General features: G+C 47.0%; 4 protein-coding genes across 4 annotated transcripts; all 4 read right to left on the bottom strand.

The window, feature by feature from the left end:
• Nucleotides 1–6,902: 6,902 nt before the first annotated feature.
• On the bottom strand, nucleotides 6,903–7,436 carry N7511_003494 (uncharacterized protein; the record flags this gene model as incomplete). The annotated part of the gene is made up of 1 exon (XM_057125919.1): nucleotides 6,903–7,436. One exon carries the CDS (start codon nucleotides 7,434–7,436, stop codon nucleotides 6,903–6,905), a length of 534 nt encoding a protein of 177 aa, XP_056988078.1.
• A 1,533-nt stretch (nucleotides 7,437–8,969) lies between these two features.
• N7511_003493 (uncharacterized protein) lies at nucleotides 8,970–9,449 on the bottom strand (the record flags this gene model as incomplete). Its single annotated transcript, XM_057125918.1, has 1 exon — nucleotides 8,970–9,449. One exon carries the CDS (start codon nucleotides 9,447–9,449, stop codon nucleotides 8,970–8,972), a length of 480 nt encoding a protein of 159 aa, XP_056988077.1.
• Nucleotides 9,450–11,900: 2,451 nt separating this feature from the next.
• Nucleotides 11,901–13,136, bottom strand: N7511_003492 (SANT/Myb-like DNA-binding domain-containing protein; the record flags this gene model as incomplete). Its single annotated transcript, XM_057125917.1, has 1 exon — nucleotides 11,901–13,136. The coding sequence occupies one exon, from the start codon at nucleotides 13,134–13,136 to the stop codon at nucleotides 11,901–11,903; it is 1,236 nt and encodes a 411-aa protein (XP_056988076.1).
• Nucleotides 13,137–13,538: 402 nt separating this feature from the next.
• N7511_003491 (uncharacterized protein) lies at nucleotides 13,539–13,914 on the bottom strand (the record flags this gene model as incomplete). The annotated part of the gene is given in 3 exon segments (XM_057125916.1): nucleotides 13,539–13,628; nucleotides 13,647–13,845; nucleotides 13,895–13,914. The coding sequence occupies 3 exon segments, from the start codon at nucleotides 13,912–13,914 to the stop codon at nucleotides 13,539–13,541; spliced, it is 309 nt and encodes a 102-aa protein (XP_056988075.1).
• Nucleotides 13,915–18,811: the final 4,897 nt, after the last annotated feature.

Genomic DNA, 18,811 nt, shown 5'->3' with positions numbered 1-18,811 from the left:
CGACACCAAGCTCTCCCTCACAGCCTTGAGCCCTGTGACTGTATAATCTTGAGCTTCCATGCAGCCTTGAGCCCTGCGTTATCAAATTTGTGCTTGTTTAGGCGCCCCGTGGCGCCGCGGTGCCACTCCTGCTCCTCTGACGATGTGCAGGCACCTCTTCGTGGTGTCAGAGACTAGTATTCGAATTTGCAACAGCATTCGATGAAGCCAAGACCTGCCCAACATCTTCATAATCTGTATCGTGCTGCAAAGCACCATAGCATAGACAATCAATCACCAACTCAATCTAAGCTGGGATTCCTCGTTAGCGACCCGTATTCCCACTCTGTATGTCTTTTCCGCAGTCGATGATCCGTTTGCTGCAACGTAAAGTCGCATGATTTGGGTGTAGCACACATAGCGATGTTGTGTTGTGATGCTGTTTCGGTAGGATGTTTGTTATGCCAGTGTGAAGTGAAAGTAGAGATTTAGAGCTTGTGTGTTGACGTGTTGACGTGTTGACGTGTTGACGTGTTGATGTTGATGTCGGTGTGGTGAAACGTGCAGTGATCGGGCGGTGAAGGGACGTGGGGTGGTGATCAACGCACATGCAGATTCGTCACGCTCCGCTTGTTCGAGAAAGCCACACTGGTGCGCAGGGCAAGTTCGCAGGACAAAAAACGCGGGTGACGAACCTATCTGTTTTATGATTGTACAATCGTATTGGAGGACTCCGTCGTTCAGTGTGCGAAGGCGGTGAGATTTCTCATGAATGAACAGTTTCTTAGTCACATCTTAATTGAGGCCTATTGAAACCCATCTCTAGTATTTACTGCAAGTATTCGAAGCGAAACCTTTGTACTGTGCATTCGCTTTACATATGCCATTCTCAGCTCTCAGATCTATTTCTGGGCGTCGTTCTATGATTTATGGGCTACTAGTAGGGAGCCAAGGGCAGATGCGGATATATATCATTGATGTCTCGCTGGGACTACGCATGTGTGACGTGAACATGGTCAACCAGCCTCGTCAACAGTCGCAGAGATTGCCTCCATGAGTATATTAATGTCACTGAAGACCCGAGTAAACCAACGTGCTATGCGCTACCAGCCGGCTATGAAGCTCTGATGCTCGAAAAATGACGCAGCACCGGTTCCTGCACGAGCCTTTGTAGACGACCTACATGATCTGCCTATCACGCAATTGGCCATGCCAGTTGAGCACATAATAGGAATGTGACACGTGAGGCCAAGAGTATTGATTTGGGCTCTGGTCACCACGCCGCTACGAGGATGTGGGTCCCTAGCCCTTCGATCTTTACGAGCCACGTATGTATGTCATGTAGGTTTGGTTTTGATGTACAGAAAGGCGTTGTCTTACCAGAAAGGCAGAAGCGCATGCTCTGATTCCGTTCCAAAGCGCCCTCGAGCCGGGGGGCGGGGTCCCCCAGAGACCCCTTTTATGGGGGTCGGCGAGGCAATTTCCAATTGCCGGGGGTGCCCCCCAAGGCGACGGGCAAGATGCGTTGATCCATGGACTAGTTTGTCGCACCGACCGTTCACATTTGCATGACACTGCTTTAGAATAGTGGACTCAATTTCAATTCCAGCACCAGCACAATTTTCTGTTTTATCAACAATGGGAGGCCGTATTGTGCCCATTGAGTGCACTGAGCACGATCAACACACCGACGGCCTCGTTTCTAGTACGACACACTCCTCACATTTGCTTCTATTGCCGACAAGTCCCGTTGTAAGGCCTACTGAACCAGTATTAAAGGACATAACTTATCAGAGAAAAGGTGGCCCTAAGATCCTAGCACAAACCAGATTCAAGGCGCCATACGCTGCACGTCATGCTCGATGCTTTGCTCAAGGCAGCACACCCAGTGCAGAGTAATCCACAGAATGAGATATCACAAACCATTGTAGTGGCATGATGGTTTCTTGGGACGGCCTAGGTCTACCGCCATTTCACGCCTGGTTCTTCAGTATCATGGAGCAGACACCATTGTCATGAACGATCTGAGTATCCCGTAGTGGTTGCCACGGAGGAGAGCCTTGAAGTGGGTCAAAGCGTCCAGCGTCAACGACAGCTCGTCGTACGGAGGGAGGAAGGTGATACTACTTTTCGTGTATCATACAAGAGATGGGAAGGCGCCCAAGATTTACACGCAGTAGGATCACATGACAGAGTGAACGACGGGATCTCAACGGACAGGAAGAGGTGCATCACGGGCGGCGAACATATGATTCATGGAAATGAACGCGATAGGATAAGACTCGAATCCCAATCATAAAGTGTGAGAATTGGCGGAGACGGGAGCGATTGGACAGATGTGACAAAAAAACGGCAGGGATAGGAGTCTTGCCCGTCGCCTTGGAGGGCACCCCCGGCAATTGGAAATTGCCTCGCCGACCCCCATAAAGGGGGTCTCTGGGGGACCCCGCCTCCCGGCTCGAGGGCGCGTTAAAGCTGAACCAGAATTTTCGCTGCAACGCCTCTCACAAAGAACGGGGTCTGTCCCCGCAGCCTTGAGAAGTTCATGGCCGCTACGTAGAGCAAAATGTGAGCTTTCCGAACGAGATGAGCAGTCATATGCTCTCCCTCTAGAACTTGATGGTCAGATATTCCGATGTCCATGCGTTGACGGAGCGTGACTGAGCCCGCATTTAGTCTCCATGCTCGTATGCCTTCGGCTCAAAGGACGATTTGTAGGGCCCATCAAGGTTGAGGTGAACACCGTATGCCTCGCTGGATGTGCAGGTATTTGTCCTGTATAATCTCCTTAAGGTCTTGGTATCGCCTCGTCTCGATCACGGAGTTCAGTCGGAGTATGGAGACAGCATCAACTGCTGCAGATGTCCATACCATCAGGCAGAATAAATACCCACGCCACAAGGCTATCGGCTTTTCCTTGTAGGTCTTCAAATTCCGAGCGACAGACTGCTATGCACTCCTTCGGGTCTAGATCAGATAGGCATAACAACTGACCTGATGAATCAATCGACTCAAAGGTCGAGGTGGGGACTCGTTTGTGCCAGCAATAGTTTTGTAGAAGGGACAGGCCATGTAATGGTAACGGCAAGGCCGAACAGACACGCAATTTCCTCGCTTCGCATTCGACTCATGGGAATCCGAGGGTTGCCTGTAATCAGATCAGAGTCAGCCAGTGTTGATTCAGTTGGACGAGGCAATGTACTTTACGTTGTTGATGAAGACGTCCCTGGTGATCGACGGTATGCTTCAGACAGTCGGTCAATCACGATCGTCGTCATACAGCGATTTTCGAAAACAGTTTACCCTTGGTCTCACACTTTGTTTCTCGTCCCGTACCCGACACAACGCTAGTCCCGATCCGTCAATGAAACTCATCTGTAATTGGACAATATCTTAACACTTGTACCAATAAGGCTCAACTTGTTTCGGGTACGGGCCGACAAAGAGAGTCCGAGTGTATGAGGGGGTAAACTGTTTTCGAAAATCGCTGTACCCATGTCTCTTGTGCAACGCTGTCATCAATATGCCGCGTTGTATCCAATCAGTTTGTTTGGGAAGCCACACTGAGTGTATAGGGCAGGCTTTCAAGACTGAAAACGCGGGCGACAAACCTATCTGTTTTATGATTGTACAGTCGTATTGGAGGACTCCTTGTAGAGACACACCGTCGTTCAGTGTGCGATCGCGGTTGAGGTGGAGACGCGATGGAGCGCGTCGGCCCGCAGTGATATCTGACTTGGCGGGAATAGCTTTTCTCGTGACAAGAGTTTCCGCAGTTGGTGATGGGCTGCTACAATGGCATTATTATGTCAGTGATTTTCATGTCTGTGGCACTAACTTGGCACAAACTTAGGACGAGGCATCGGACTTGGCGCGGCAACCGGCGCTATATTCCACTCACCTCACCGTGGACGACGAACGCCTCGAATTGATTCCTCATATCCTTGGCTCGCGACCTGGTTGGCGGTATCTCATGCAGGACACACTACATGGTTCGGTGTGAGAGCCAGAAATGGTGCGTAAGTCATGACCCTTCGCGGAGCACTGACATAGTGCTAGTTCGGACGCAAGTTGCGGTTTTATCACGGTTTCCTGTCCATCATTAGCTTTTGATCGGCGGGACACCACATGACTCACATGGTCTGCATAAAGACACGGGAAGGGGCTCCGTGGCTGGTGTAATTTGGAAGAATGCACGTAGTATTATTTGGTATCATCTATGGGGTCGGCTGGATTTGGGCCGTATCGTGCTGGGACTTGCCTGTATGAAAACAGCTCTTTTACATCGATGTATTCAGCGGACAGTGGCCGGCTGTCATGGTAGATGTTTGCGTAGCTGTGACCAGCTGACCCAAACCTGCTTCTTGATCGGCTGGCACGGGTACTGTAGCAAAGTGAACTTGGTGGGAATCACATTCTCATTCGCACTTCCTTGGCGGTCCACGATGTAACCATAGGTGTCAGTGCATTGAAATTCCAGTATGGTCAGACGGAAGAACTTATCTGGTGCCTCAAAAGGAAGGCCTGCTCGACTCTGGAAGCCAAGGAAAAGTATTGCAGAACAAATTGCTGGGGGGAGGAGGACGTATTTATAGGCTCCTCAGCTCCAGTCGCGTGTGCTCTGCTGAGAAGCAAACGTTGAAGGACACCATGCCTATCCTAAGTGAGGCAGATTCTAATACCGCAACTATCTGCAGCGACATCGTCAGAGCTGTTTGAGATGCCCGCCGCCGAGCGAAAATGCTGGTCATGTTGAAAAACAGTGAAGTTGAGTCGGTTAAGAAACGTTGGCCAAGCGTTGAATATTCGGTCTTCTATATTGAGGAAATGAAAGTGATTCATTTTTTAATTTTCCCAATAGTGCCCACATTTTCATCACTCCGCATCATGGCTTGTGTGATTTTTGGGCGTCGCTTGAATGTTGGTTGTCTGAGTTGTGTGTAGTATTCCGTCCGTCAAGACTCTGGATTGCGGAAGCGTCAGGCGACACGCGAGCGGGTGCTTGACCCGTCCCGTTGAAACGTGACCGTCGTTGTTGGCGGTGTCAACTTTTGAACTTATGACCGATGTTGAGATACGTTCTTCACTATGTTTTTTTAACCTCACCTTTATATTTTCTACTGCTGGAGTTCATGAGTCTAACGAGTGTGAGTAGAGTTTTGTGATTCAATATATGTCTTTTAGCGCGTTCATCCCAGCGAGAACTAAAACCTGAGGTGCATTCACCCACCACAATCACCACGAGGTTTACACCACTATCATCACCAGTCTTTGACAGAGCGCTAAAAGTCCTCGGATTCTAGGCAAAGTTTGACTGCGTTGAATGACTTTTATGTTGATAGTATTGAATGCTTTATCTAATCCCCTCAAAGGTGTCTGTCTAATGCCACAATGGGTCCAGAATTCTTGGGGAACTGATCTGATTCGTGGTGAGCCATATATCTTGTGCTTGTAAGCTTGGGTCTGGAAATCAAAATATTGGCTCTGAGGACCGCAAAGCGTTTCTAGGAGTTTTGCACCCCTAGGAAATGCTTTTTAGTTTCTAGGGCTATTCTAGTCTCCAGGAATACGAAATATGCTCCTGACTGATTACAAAAATGGCTTTGGGAATACACCATCCAGATCCAGGAGCTGCATTGCCCCTGGGAGCATACCTTGGGATCTTCGAATACCATAGTACCTTTCGAATCCGTGGAAAGCCCTCAACACCTTCACCAATCCTGCGCATAAATCTGCGCAATCGAGTCATTTCTAGAAGCCTGAGCTATAGCGCCAGGAGCGCCACTTACGCGTTTAGGAATCAACAGGTCGTCAACAGGAACGTGACTTTGGTTCCTCGAGGTGATGGTTTTAGACCCCAGGAGCCATGACAGGTTTCCTAGGGCCACGCGACTCCTAGAGGCTGCCTTTTTGCCCCTAGAACCCTTTTAAAAGCTCCCGAGAGCAAGAGAGCCCCTAGGATCAAGATGTTTTCCTAGCATTGATAGAGCTGTTAGCAGGAGGCTGACTGATGATAGTGAAATTGACGGACCTACGGGCTACTGTTGGATTGACCTTCTGGGAATCTTTATTGCACGGGCTATACATATTTCCATCAAATGTTCTGACAAGAGAACAATAGTAGTTGATAATTCCAAAATGGTCAGCCACTACTATTCTTCTTGGAATTAAGCTGCTCCGCGCACTCGTCCTTGACTGGCCACGATGGGGACGCTAGTGAGATCAAGAGATGAACGCGCTTTCATCAATTTGTCAAAGTAAGTCAATTTTTTCAAATGAATTTGAACCTCGCCATACTGGTCTTTCAATGCTACCTCTCCTTCGCTTATCCATTGAGAAATAATCATGGAATCAGTGATTCTGTTTTGTGGCTGTGTTCCAGATTATCTCTATCTCGTTCTTCAAACCCTTGATTTCGAAGCACTTTAGCCGCCACTGGAACTACCTTGTCGGCTTGTGCCTCCTGCATCAAGCTTTTGCCCATTGATGTAAGATTTTTTGATTTCGATACCTCGTTAATTTCAAGCAGAACTTGATTCTTCATTTCGATCTCAGTTCTAACCAAGCTCGCTACAGCCAAGGAGAATATAACTCATCAAAGAGTCCTCATATGTAGTGCCTTGCAGTGAAATCCAATGCTACTGTGTCTATCTGATATACTCCACCATTAATTTGATTTCCTGCACCTGGAGGGAATACTGGCACCATGATCGCGATTCAAGGAGAAAAGCCGAGGCACATTATGATACCAGTCACAAACTGTCAAATGCCAGAAATAGACCGCCTTCTGGAGAACAGCCATAATATTAGAGTCTTACCGAGTCATCCACCCAAGCCACTTGCTTCTGACCACTGTAAGCTGTTGCGCTTGATTGAAGATCAATTAATTCCTTGTCCTTCATTAATCGAGATCGAACCCGAAGCTAGATAATGTTTGTTAGTACGTATTCAAATAAGTATGTGACGTTCCAGGGGCGAGTACGGACAAGTATATTTGGTGCCGCCGGTGTTTCCTTTGCAATTGGCGGCACGGTGACAAGCTGGTATTCTTTGACAAAGGAGATTGCCTCGCAAGTAAGTTCTCGTACTAGATCTGTTTGTTTCCCCGGTTCCACGAAGTCGTGCTTGACTTCTTCAAGGGCCGCTTTCCAGTTGCCCTCATATCCCATTTCGCGCGATGCCTTTTTAAGCTCATAGACACACGAAGGTAATTCATCATGGAAATTGAACGGAGCTTTGGTACCATTTTCAGAAACAGAGCTAGTAGTAATTAGATCCTTGGTCAGAGCTGCATCATAAGTGCCTGCGCCCGTGTGGTATGCGTAAACATAGAGGTTGTTATGCTCTTGGATGATGGCGCCTGTGAACTTGAGTTGGAAATGTTTGGAGAAAGGAATAGCGATAGGTGCGGCGGTAGCAGAGGCAGCCAACAGAATCATGCATGTGAGTGGTCTCATTCAGGAGGTTGCAGGGAGTAAGTTGTGATCCCTAAGTTGGAGTTGGAAAAGGAGTAGGCAACAGCGCCGTAAAGGGGAATTTCAAAAAGTTCAAGGTTGGTGTACAGTAAGGCAGGAAGCAAGCTACATTTATATGTAGAGAACAATTTGAGGACTTCTTTAGCCACAATGGGTTAAGTGACTGTTGAGAGCAAATTTACGGCGACAACTGTAATCAAGTATTCATCACCACATTCATTCACCGCACTTATCCTCGTTTAGTGCGGTCGATCAACAATACTACCGATGGAAATCCTCCAGACCCATGGGTTTACAAATTTAGATTATGAACATTTCATCTCATTTCGGGCCAATCTTCACGCTTCTTGTTTCCGTTTGACAATCTCAACCTTCTCACTATCTTGGAATATAGGGCTCAAAAGATTCATGTTAGGTTTCGGTTCATTCCGCTTCAAACATGGAAAACTCGAACATTGGTGGGATCTGCAACAGTTAGGAGTCTTTCGGCTCAGTTTGTTGTACCGCGACTTACAGGACTAGTTTGATTTGTTTGTTTCTTCAAATGACTTGACATGAAACATCTCAATGATAACGACTCTATCCGCTTTGGACTTCAGGATCTCACGTACTGATTGGAAAGCATCGTCCAGGCGCTGTGACGTAAGTGATGTGAAAATGTCTGCAAGACGCAAGGCTAGATTGCCTTAGTCCATATCAGATACCGAATGAGTCTAGAATCAATTGACCTACTTCTTTCGCGTCGCATTTCAATATTGCGAATCTGAAGTGTACCAGAAATAGTCGGGATATTAGTAGCTTCACTCAACCAATCCAATATCTTTGGCAACAACATCGGGTTCAACGGCGAGAAAAGCCTGTCGGTAATATGCCGCCACTTCTAATTGGCTTTCAATTCTCAGGATCCGGGGTTCCATGCTGGAAACACGGATTTCTTCACACTGAAAAGCTCTCTGTAGGCTTAGTTTCATAGACTGTAAATGATAAATTGAGACCTCGGCACCAAACAGTGGCGATTCTTTGAGCCGACATGCCATCGTTGACAGAAAGGTTTGGTCACGAGTCCAGATTTCCTTGGATTCATATCCCTCAAGTTCACCAGCCTGTATGCCTTGAAAAACATGACAAATCAATGCGACGCTTGCCCTCAATCCAAACGGCCGGTACGGAGGGTGTTCGGCTTGCAAGCTTCCAGCTAAAAAGCTCGACTGAGGGGATGCATTTTGCCCAATAATGAACAATATATACCTTGTTTGGAGCTCTATATCTTCCAATGTTACTGTGTGCAGCCAGTCAGACTCAGTCAAAGCTTCGCGGGCACTGATTAGCCATCCTCGAAGATGACCATTCAGCAAGACAAAGCTCTCTTCCCAGTCACAGCCGCGGCGACATATGACCTTCCACAGAGCGCCTGTATCTGTAGGAAGAATTGAAGAAATGAAAAGGTAACTTAGAACCAACAAGAGTTGGTGGATTGTGGGTGGGCCGTAAATGTTTTTCCCAGCTATGGTAAAATTAAAATTCGGGGGTGGAGGCAAAGAGGTCTGGTTGACAGTCAGTCGTGGGTCTCAAAGCCTCATAGATTGTGATCATTACCGGAGGGGTCATGTGCGCAAACGGCTTTGTTTTTTGAGAGGTTGACAAGCTTCGACCCCGCTCCATAATATCTTCAGCAGCGGTAGGGCCATTTGATTGGGAAAACGAAACTTCCTCCGCCACCGTAGCCGCAACAATATTTGGTAGTATCTCATAGGACGGATTTTGATCTTGCTTGAAACCCTTCTTCTCCAAGTGCTGAATATATTCATCATCTGCACACCCTACGACGTGGTGCATCGCCTCAGCTGTACTCGTTCCATGTTGCAAAGCCTGTTCGGTTGGCGGTTCTTGTACTTTCCATGTAGTTTGGTATTCACCAAATTCACCTTCTTGCACTTGTTTTTGCTGATTTGGCCGTAGCTCTGAGAGAGCAGGTCTCCGGTCTGACCCTTTCATTGCATAAACACACAATTTACCACGCCTGACACAAGCTTGACAATGGGGAACTTCACGATTGCATCGAATTTTCAAACTGCGGCATGATTGGCAAGAATGAAGAGGCATTGTGGTTGGACTGGTCAATATTGCAAGCTACCACCGTTGTATTCCAACTGTTTAAGCGAGACGTGTGGTAGCCATAGGACGCGTGTGGACATAAAAATTGGTGCTAAACTGTCACTCCCGATGCACTGCAGTAGGATATGTCAAACGCTCTTCTCAACGGGCGCAGAAGCGGAAGGCGTATTGCTAAAAGGCGGTTTCAGTTCAGGGCGAGTGGTACTGCGACGCAGAAAAATCCAGCATGTAGGGGCGATTGTTGTAGCACAACACGTTCAAGATAATCTGAAGCTATACGGGTAGAAGTTAGAGAGTCCATAGAAGAGGAAAACCAGAACTTATAGTGTCTGTTGGTTTCAAAGATTGTATACAGTAACTCAAGATATGTAGCCAGATTTGATGATTACAGTCCGCTGATTCCGGATAAGCTCCTAGGAAGGGTTTCTTTCGTCCTAGGAGCAACCGGTATGTTTCTCTGGACACCAATCATGCATTCAAAGGCCCGGGGTGACACATAAAGGTTTTTTCTTTGAGCTGCAACAGAACGCGGATGCCTGGGCTGTCGCATATGCCAGCGACCAAACACCGGCATTATCTATATGCTTGAGCTCTGACAGGAGGAGTTCCTGAATTAGTAGAAATTATGAACAGTGCGCTGGGAGCCGCATTGCCTATCCGGCATTGCTTCAGCTACCTTGGGCTCGGCTTTCTGCTGGAAGCAAAGTTAGAGGTCCAAAAGCCTTGGATTGAAAATCATGGAGCAAACTTCAAGCCATTTCTGCACGCGTCTTGCACTTACTAGTTCCCCGCTGTTTCCCTCATCATACTCGCTATACCACCTAGACCAAATTCCTGGAAGCCATTCGCTAAAGGAAAGAGACCCCCTTTCACCATACGTCAGTATTACATGATAACCTCAAGAATGTCATACACGTTTTCGATAGATCAACTTGCATACATCGCCTTTGATTTTATTATAGGTATTTCTTTATCTTTGGAACGGACTGCTCGTCTTTTTGGCAGAGTGGTATCTGTGGACAAGGAAGATAACTTTGCTACGGCTGTTTTCTTTTTTTCGGTTAGAGTGTATTGTGACTTCCCATTGATAAAAGCCTTTTCCAAAAGGTATTAAAAACGCTCTCTACGCGTTTATCAGGGGAAGGAATCTGGGTACAGGCATCACACCGGAGAAATTCATCTATAGTGTAATTCCACTGGTTTGATTTGATGGTTGTATAACTGATTAGGGGATGAAGTCTTTGGATACGCGGCATACCATTGATGCTCTTGCTTGGTACTCAGTCTCAAAGCTCTCCAGATATCGATTCATTGTGTTACTTTGCACCTAAATTAGAAATATCACTTTATAAACTCGGCGATAGATATCGACTTGTCCATTATCTATGTAATAGAAGAATCTCTAAAATATGTCCCCATGAAAGCAACTGAGGTAGGAATCTCGTATATCTTCTCTTTCTTGATGCTGCAGGTCTCTTAAGCGACGGAGAAACGATGACAATGCCAGCTTTCTTGCAGTTCATAGTGTGGTGGTCATTGGTCGACCAGCCGAGGCGTTGGGTCATTGAAGTACAACCGGACTGGCCTACCCTGAGCCAACCCTGAGCCAATCCTGAGCCAATCCTGAGCCAATCCTGAGCCTACCCTGAGCTTACCCTGAGCTTACCCTGAGCCTACCCTGAGCCTACCCTGAGCCTACCCTGAGCCTACCCTGAGCCTACCCTGAGCTTACCCTGAGCCCACCCTGAGCCTACCCTGAGCTTACCCTGAGCCCACCCTGAGCCGGCCGAGCTTATGTCATCTCAGACGAGGGGTAAAATACCGCGAGTTCCCCGCGTTGTATTGTCATACATGGTCATTCCGGACCATCCCAAACTCACATGTTATGTATGGTAAATCTGAGCATACCGGAACAACTCTGTCGTAACAGGTCATACATAGCACATGGAGCGTTCCAACAGATCCTCCGAATCAACCATATTGTCATTGGTGGGCCATCCTCAATACCGGCTAGCGAGGTTTTTCCAATTTGGGAGCCTGTGTGCCTCTGTACAATATGAAGCCAACAAATTTCGATATTGACCAATGCTATCATCCGCTCTGATTGTACCATTCCAGCAGGAAGTGAATTTCTTGAAACATCTCAACAAATAAAAGTCGCGATGACCGATCGAATTACAGAGCCCTAGTCCTCACGATTTCCACCTCCTATACGTGGTTAGAATCGTTCCAGCATGTTTCAACTATGCATCTTATGCAATTGATCGACCCGTCACATAAAATTCTACATATTCTGATGATTCTATCGGTAGCGTCTCAATGTTGATTATGTCAAGCAATAAGAACAATGGGGAAAGATGGCCGTCTTTTCTTCATTGTTGTGCTCCAGTACACTTTTATTGACCCCTCGCTCCGCCCGGGGAATTCTCGTGAAAATCGCTTGACCACCTCCGACCAAGCAAGGTTTTGCTCGTCTCTAAGCTTCATCAAAAGGCGATCTTCCTCCGGAGACCACCGTAGTCCCTTTCTCGAAGAGGTGTGCGGCGCATCAACCGCTTCAATGTTCAAGCTCGTGTGACTATAGTCGTCGCTTATGTCGTCACATTGGCTTGATGAAGAAGCGGTAGCGGTGTTCGAAGGCGTAGAAGCGCAATGGGTTAACGCACCCTCAAAAAGCCAGGACAGGAACTGTAGTCGGTCTTCGACGGAAAGGGCCGTGAATTGGGCACGAACTGTGGGGAAAGAAAGGCTTGGACGATGAACGGAACTTTTCTTGGGCCGAGAAGAGCCAATCCTTGTATGTCTTTTTCTCGTACCCGAGCTTTTCTTTGATATTGAGGGCTGGCAATCCGTGTCCACCATCCCCTCTGAATTTCGTTGTCTGCGTTCGAAAAATGAGACTTTGCTCTGAGAGCGAATGGATTTCGCGGGACATTCGTCCGGGTTCGTTGCGATGCCGGTGATCCTCGTAGTCGTTTGAGTCGGTTCGACAACCGGAGAGGCATGGTCATTTAGGATTGCAGGATCGATAGTTTGAATATTTGGAGTCTCTCCATGCTGAGTAGGGATTCCAAGATCAACAGTAGGAGGATTTTGACCGACAAAATTCACAGAATCCCAGTTGCCCGATTCCATATCGAGGAGGTGATGCTCTTTTTCCCAATGGATATCATCGGCAAATCGTGTAGAAGCGAGGTCATCTGCACCAAATATGTTTTGTGGTTGCGAAATGTTCTCGAAGTTGACAGGCTCCGGGTCAATAAGAACGGGACTTGTCTGATCTAAGCCCTTCGATTCCCGTCGAGTGGTTTGAGCTTCCGAATGCAACCCATCTAAGCAGACCTCCGTCGGCGGGCGGGCAGGAAGGGGGTGTCGCTCGGGTTTGTGGGAATGAATCTTTTGGTTCTTCGAGTCATAGTCGCTAGATTTGGAGCTTGGCGGACTGGTAGTGATCGAGACTGGACTTGGGTAGCGACAAGTACCAGGGGGATTGCGCAATGGCTGAGCTTTGTCTTGGAAAGGATTCCACGGACGAAACGATTCCAGGCGAAAGTTGGTGTTTGACATGTTTAAAAAGCTAGATGGCTAGAAGAATCCTGAAGGTGTTGCTTTGGGGAGGGAAAGGGGGGTTGGAGGTTGAGTGTGTAGCAGGGTTAGGGGGGAGGGAAAGGGGAACTGATGGATTGATTGAGCCATCGGAAGGATATTGTCATCTCCTTTATAGACAAGGATTTCCCGTGAGATAGAGCAGAGAATTCACCGCGGCATTCAACTCGATCCGTTTCATCGTCATATCAAGGCGCAGAGCCACACCGGTTGCACATCAAGGGGCCGAAGGCCATCGGCAAAAGCTTCCGCACACCTCGGTGGCGGCCTATTGTGACCCGGCTCCACAGTGGTCGGCAGCCGTCTGTAGAATGGACTATCGTCAGCCTTCTGATGCAGTACTTGGCATCGATTGAGACCAGGCTAGAATGCGGCAATTTCGCCATTGGTCCGTATGCCGGCATGGTCGTCCGAAGTCTCGTCGACTGGGTAACAATGGTCAGGAGAAATAGACTATGACGAAAGTCTTACCCCTAGGCAGTCACGAACAAGCGGACCTGCGTGGACGACTGGGGGCTGTACAATGCAACCTCGGACGGTCCACAGCAAATCAGGAGCGTGTGTATTGAGGATTTCTGAGACACTGTTCTCCGGCCGCGCAAAAATAATGCCAGCGAAATGACCGAAGCGCTCAGCAAGAAGGGCTCGCAACAGGAGGTTTTCTCGAGAGCTTCATAGTATAATCAACCGTCGGCAGAGATGCTAGCATCATATTGCACGATATGTCCAAAGACTTCATGATCTCAATGCATCAACTCGCCAGGGATTAGCCCGCGTTGCAGGCAACGCCGGCCAGAACGGGCTCAACGGTGGATCGAGCAGCATCTCCGGTGGAAATGAAAGGGGCGACGCATCAGGTGGCAAGTCAGTGCGTAGAGGTTGACGGGGGCCGAGAGAAAGGGAGTCAGACAGGAAAAAGAAGAGAAAGTGCGTCGACAAAGCTGCGAGGAGGACGAGCGGAGTTTTATAGATGGAGGTGCCGGTTGGGGAACGGTAAAAGCGGCCAGAGGTGGCACTAAACCCGAACGGGGGCGCGGACGAGGCACCAAACCCGAAGGGGCAAGGGGATGGTGGAGACGGGCAGGCGGTCGAGAGCGGCAGGACGGCGGTGCAATGAGAGCCGTTTCTGGCCGCCCGCTCACCGTGTCCTCGTATACTACCTATCTTGCATTTCCTCGAACCCCACCCTTATACAAGGGTTATATAAGCCTCTACGGTAGATTGAATTACTCCTCTACTATATTCGCTAATATCATCCCCGACAATAGTATAACCGAAACTCACTTATAGAGGAGTATAAGTCCCCTTTACCTTGGCATTTCGCCGCTTATCTACCGTAGTATACACTCTACCACCGCAATTGCATTCGAACTCCGTTCCCTAAACATCCGCCGCTCACCCCCGAGCCATAGCATATATTCCACCTTATCTCCCTTCACTTCACTCCCCCCAAGTCTATCCAGGAATTCTACAGCCTATCCATTCTTCTAAAACACTGCCTAACATAGCGGTAATACTAAATCAGGGAATTCGTATCCCCCTCGCTACCGCTATGTTACGGACATACCAGGCACCAATCAGTATAGGGCCGCAACTTGTTGATAGGCGGTCGTAGACCAGTCGATCAACCGACCCATCAGGATCATATAACACGCAGTCAGATTACACCACAACGCTAGGTACCGGTAGAGCCACTTACGGCCCCCTCAGCACAAACACATATTCTCCCCCATAAGAATATTAGAATTACGTTAGCCTGACCACGTGATCATGCAGGTAGTAGATGGGTATGATGGTATACGGGTAGATCCTACCAAGGCACATCTACCAGTCTACCATCTACCATTCTACTAGGGAAGAACTAAGGATATATATAGGACCTCATATATCTAGTTTAGTTCTTCGTGTTCAATCCAACATTGTTACTTGTGTCTACTATTCAGAAACCTTTGTGACTCGTATAACTTGATTATAACTTGACAACACCACGGGAAGGCCTATATCTCGGTATAGACTAACTCGGCGCCCTACTTAGCATCGCTCCTCGATACCCTCAAAAGGACTTAGCCCGTATAAGGCCTGTTAGGCAACGGTACGGTTGAGAGACAGATCGTTGAGATTGGAAGTCAGCAAGACAAGGCAAGTATAACCTAGGGAATCTTCTAACATAGCGACGACCTAGAAGCAAGTGCGTAACAGTACGTTTATTCTAGAGATCGGAGAGGGGGTCCTAGGATATTTCTCCCTAGGCAAAAGTGTTGAGAAGCCGTGCGTTACAGCGACTAAGCTAGCGTACCTCTATATCTTAGTCATATACTAAGACCGCTATTGTGTTACGCACTTGCTTCCGGGTCGTCGCTATGTTAGAAGACTTGCTGGATTATACTTGCCTGGTTGCTGACTTCCAACCTCAACGATCTGTCTCTCAACCGTACCGTTGCCTAACAGGCCTTATACGGGCTAAGTCCTTTTGAGGGTATCGAGGAGCGATGCCAGTAGAGCGCCGATCAAGTCTATACCGAAGTATTGGCTTAGATCGTAGTGTTGTCAAGTGATAACTAAGTTGTACGAGTCACGAAGGTTTCCAAAGGTAGACACAAGTAACAATGGATGATTGAACACGAAGAACTAAACTAGATACATGAGGTCCTATATATCCCTAGTTCTTCCTTGGTAGAATGGTAGATGGTAGACTGGTAGATGCGCCTTGGCAGGATCTACTCGTAAACCACCATACCCATCTACTACTTGCATGATCACGTGGTTAGGCTGACGTAATTCCAATATTCTTATGGGGGAGAATATGTGTTTGTGCTGAGGGGGCCGTAAGTGGCCCTATCGGCACCTAGCGTTGTGGTGTAACCTTCCTGACTGTTCGTCACGTGATCCTGGTGGGTTGGTTGATCGACTGGTCCATGACCGCCCATCAACAAGTTGCGGTCCCATACTGATTGGTGCCTGGTATGTCCGTAACATATTGCTCCCTCGAGAATACGTTAGACGCTTTCGCAAATAATAAAAAGTAAAGCCTCCTAGTCCTATCGTGGTATTCGATAGCTAGGACTAAGATCTTTGACCTCGAGCCCTTTAAGGTAGATATAGATACCGGCCCGCTTTATAAAGGGAGTGACCTCGGATATATAGCGCGCTGCGGCGATAGACTTCCGCGATAATTGAGAGAGACTCTTCTAGTATCGGCCTATGATCTATTTCTATATATCGCCGGTAAGAGCTGACGAAGGGGGTATCTCGGAACTAGATGGTGGTATATAAGTAGGAGCGTTAGTATGCCGATATATATATTAAGGGTTGGAGGTCGGAATCTAGTCGGTAAGAACTATAGCAAAGTACTATTAGCTTTGTTTCTAGAGAAAGAGCGTCTATATAAAGGCCTTATACCATAGAATCGCCCCCTACTACGCGACCTACCACTAATAATACTTTTTATAATATTGGCGGATCCGGTCCTTACTAGTAGAGCGAACGTCGCAATCGGGGAAGTGGCAGATGAACCCGAGCACGGTCGGCAACCCGCGAATCTCACAAATCCCATCTTGAGGCTGGATGACTCCAGTGCTGTATTGTGCCACGCAAGCTAATTCTCGTGCGGACTCGATGGTTTGCCGCTATTGACTCTTAATATAATATTTGTTACGAAGATAGCGAGAGAGACTGGTTCGAATATAGTAGGAACTATAGGTTATATATAGGACTACCCTAAGTTCCGGTAGCACTTATAGATACGACGGCAAGGGGTTATTAGTCTTAATTTTAGGCTCCGTGGCAGAATTTATATGATCGTGATTAGATTGTGACATTATAGAATCTAGTAAAAATAGTAGATGGTATAGATATATAAATTTAATTAGAAGTAGAATAGTGGATATTAGTATAATTATAGGTTCCCCTAAATGTCACCGTACGCTAGTCTGTTTATGGATTAATATGATAACACTGGTTAGAAATGTGAGCAATCCGATATTGTAAGATATTAAGGTACTGTAGTGATAGTATACAACTGCTTAATATAGGGTATTATATACTTAGAAAGGATAGGACCTAAATCTGTATTAACTTGGTACTAATATAATTCCTTAGTATTCTACTTGGATTGTGGTTAGAAATATATTTGAGTTAGGTGGTTGTAAGTATAGTCGGAAGGCTAGACATTCTACAGTCGGAAATAGCAGTCTTAAATAAAACCACTCAAATTTGAATACGGCGATTGCAAAACTTGCAGAGTTAGAATTAAGATTGTTGTGATTTCCATGCAGCCTTCAGAAAGTAAAAATAGTATGTGAGTGATAGGAGGAGAGTTCTGAATAACAGTGTCCGTTTTCCTGAATAACAGTGTACGCTAGTCGGTTTTCAGCCTAGCTCCCGCTCTCTTAACTATGGAGGGGTTCAGAATTACACTGTAGTTCAACGTAGAATAGTTATAGTCGCGTTGTTTCAGATTGCGGATGGCCTGAATGGTAGTTGCGGTGGAAGCCTTCGAGGTATGGGTCGACAGCACTTAGGTGCTACTGTCAATATCGTAAGCTATTACTGCTTCGCTTTACCACTAGGTGCTTATCTTGCTTTCCATGGCTGGAGTATAAGGGGACTTTGGTTGGGTCAGTGTGTTGCACTCTACTGTGCGGGTATATTTGAATGGGTTATCGTGGCTTTCTCTGACTGGGAAAATGAAGTTTTCAAGGCTTTTCGGCGCATGAATGGTTAGGCCAGTCTGAATTCCGATGCTATGCCCCGGATTTCTGGAGATGAATAGTAAAATTTACATATATTACGTGCGAGTATAAGTCCGTCACATGCAGTACTAGAACACGATTCGGTTGCGAGTTATTGACATTGATTCATGGTCACATCTCATTATCCTGACTGTGTCCCTCACGTCGCATCCTGGTGCTACATCTATTTATCTCATGTTTGACCTCTCTCATATACCGTGTATTGCAGTAGGGGAACTGCTCACTGCATGAACTAGCGGTCTACCGATGATTCAGCACTTATGATGTATTTAAGACCTCTCTGCACATAGTAGAGCAATACAGACGCACTCTTTCTCTTCTAAGCCACTCCTATGTGCTCTCCTTTCCTATAGCTCTACCTCTTGTTGGTGTTTGCCTATGCTCTCTCCCATAGCTAGTATCGACCTGTCTGCTCGACCAGACTGCCATCGCGCCGCTCCCTTCTCAGTATATAAAAAAGCATCTTCATGACAGATATTATCCTCATCTTCAAGAATTGGTCTCTGATTGAGATACCATTTCTTTTTTTTTTTTGCTATTGAAATCCCTATATTTCTAACTCTATTCTAAACACGTCAACTGAGCAGCGTAACTTCAGTGAAGGCCTGTGGCTAGCTAAAACTCGGCGCAGAAGCGGGTCCGTGACACTAACATCACTTGTAATTTATAGTTAACCATACCTTCTATTTAATTTTTATGACTATTTGTGTATACTTGATTATATTGGTAAAATATTTAGTGAACTATCTATAGGTTGATGGAAGAGCTGCAAAACAACAGATGAATCATCAATTTTATGCAAATGCGGATCGTTGAGGGTCGCTAAGGGAATATTTGAGGGTCTGAGGTGCGAACTAACGGAGAGTTGAAGCTAGATCTAAGGAT

The sequence above is a fragment of the Penicillium nucicola genome (assembly GCF_028828085.1).
Source record: "Penicillium nucicola strain IBT 29836 chromosome Unknown utg000002l, whole genome shotgun sequence".
In the NCBI taxonomy this organism is placed as follows: Eukaryota; Fungi; Ascomycota; class Eurotiomycetes; order Eurotiales; family Aspergillaceae; genus Penicillium; species Penicillium nucicola.
The sequence above is the reverse complement of the archived record's forward strand: the minus strand, read 5'-3'. Positions and strand labels throughout refer to the sequence as shown.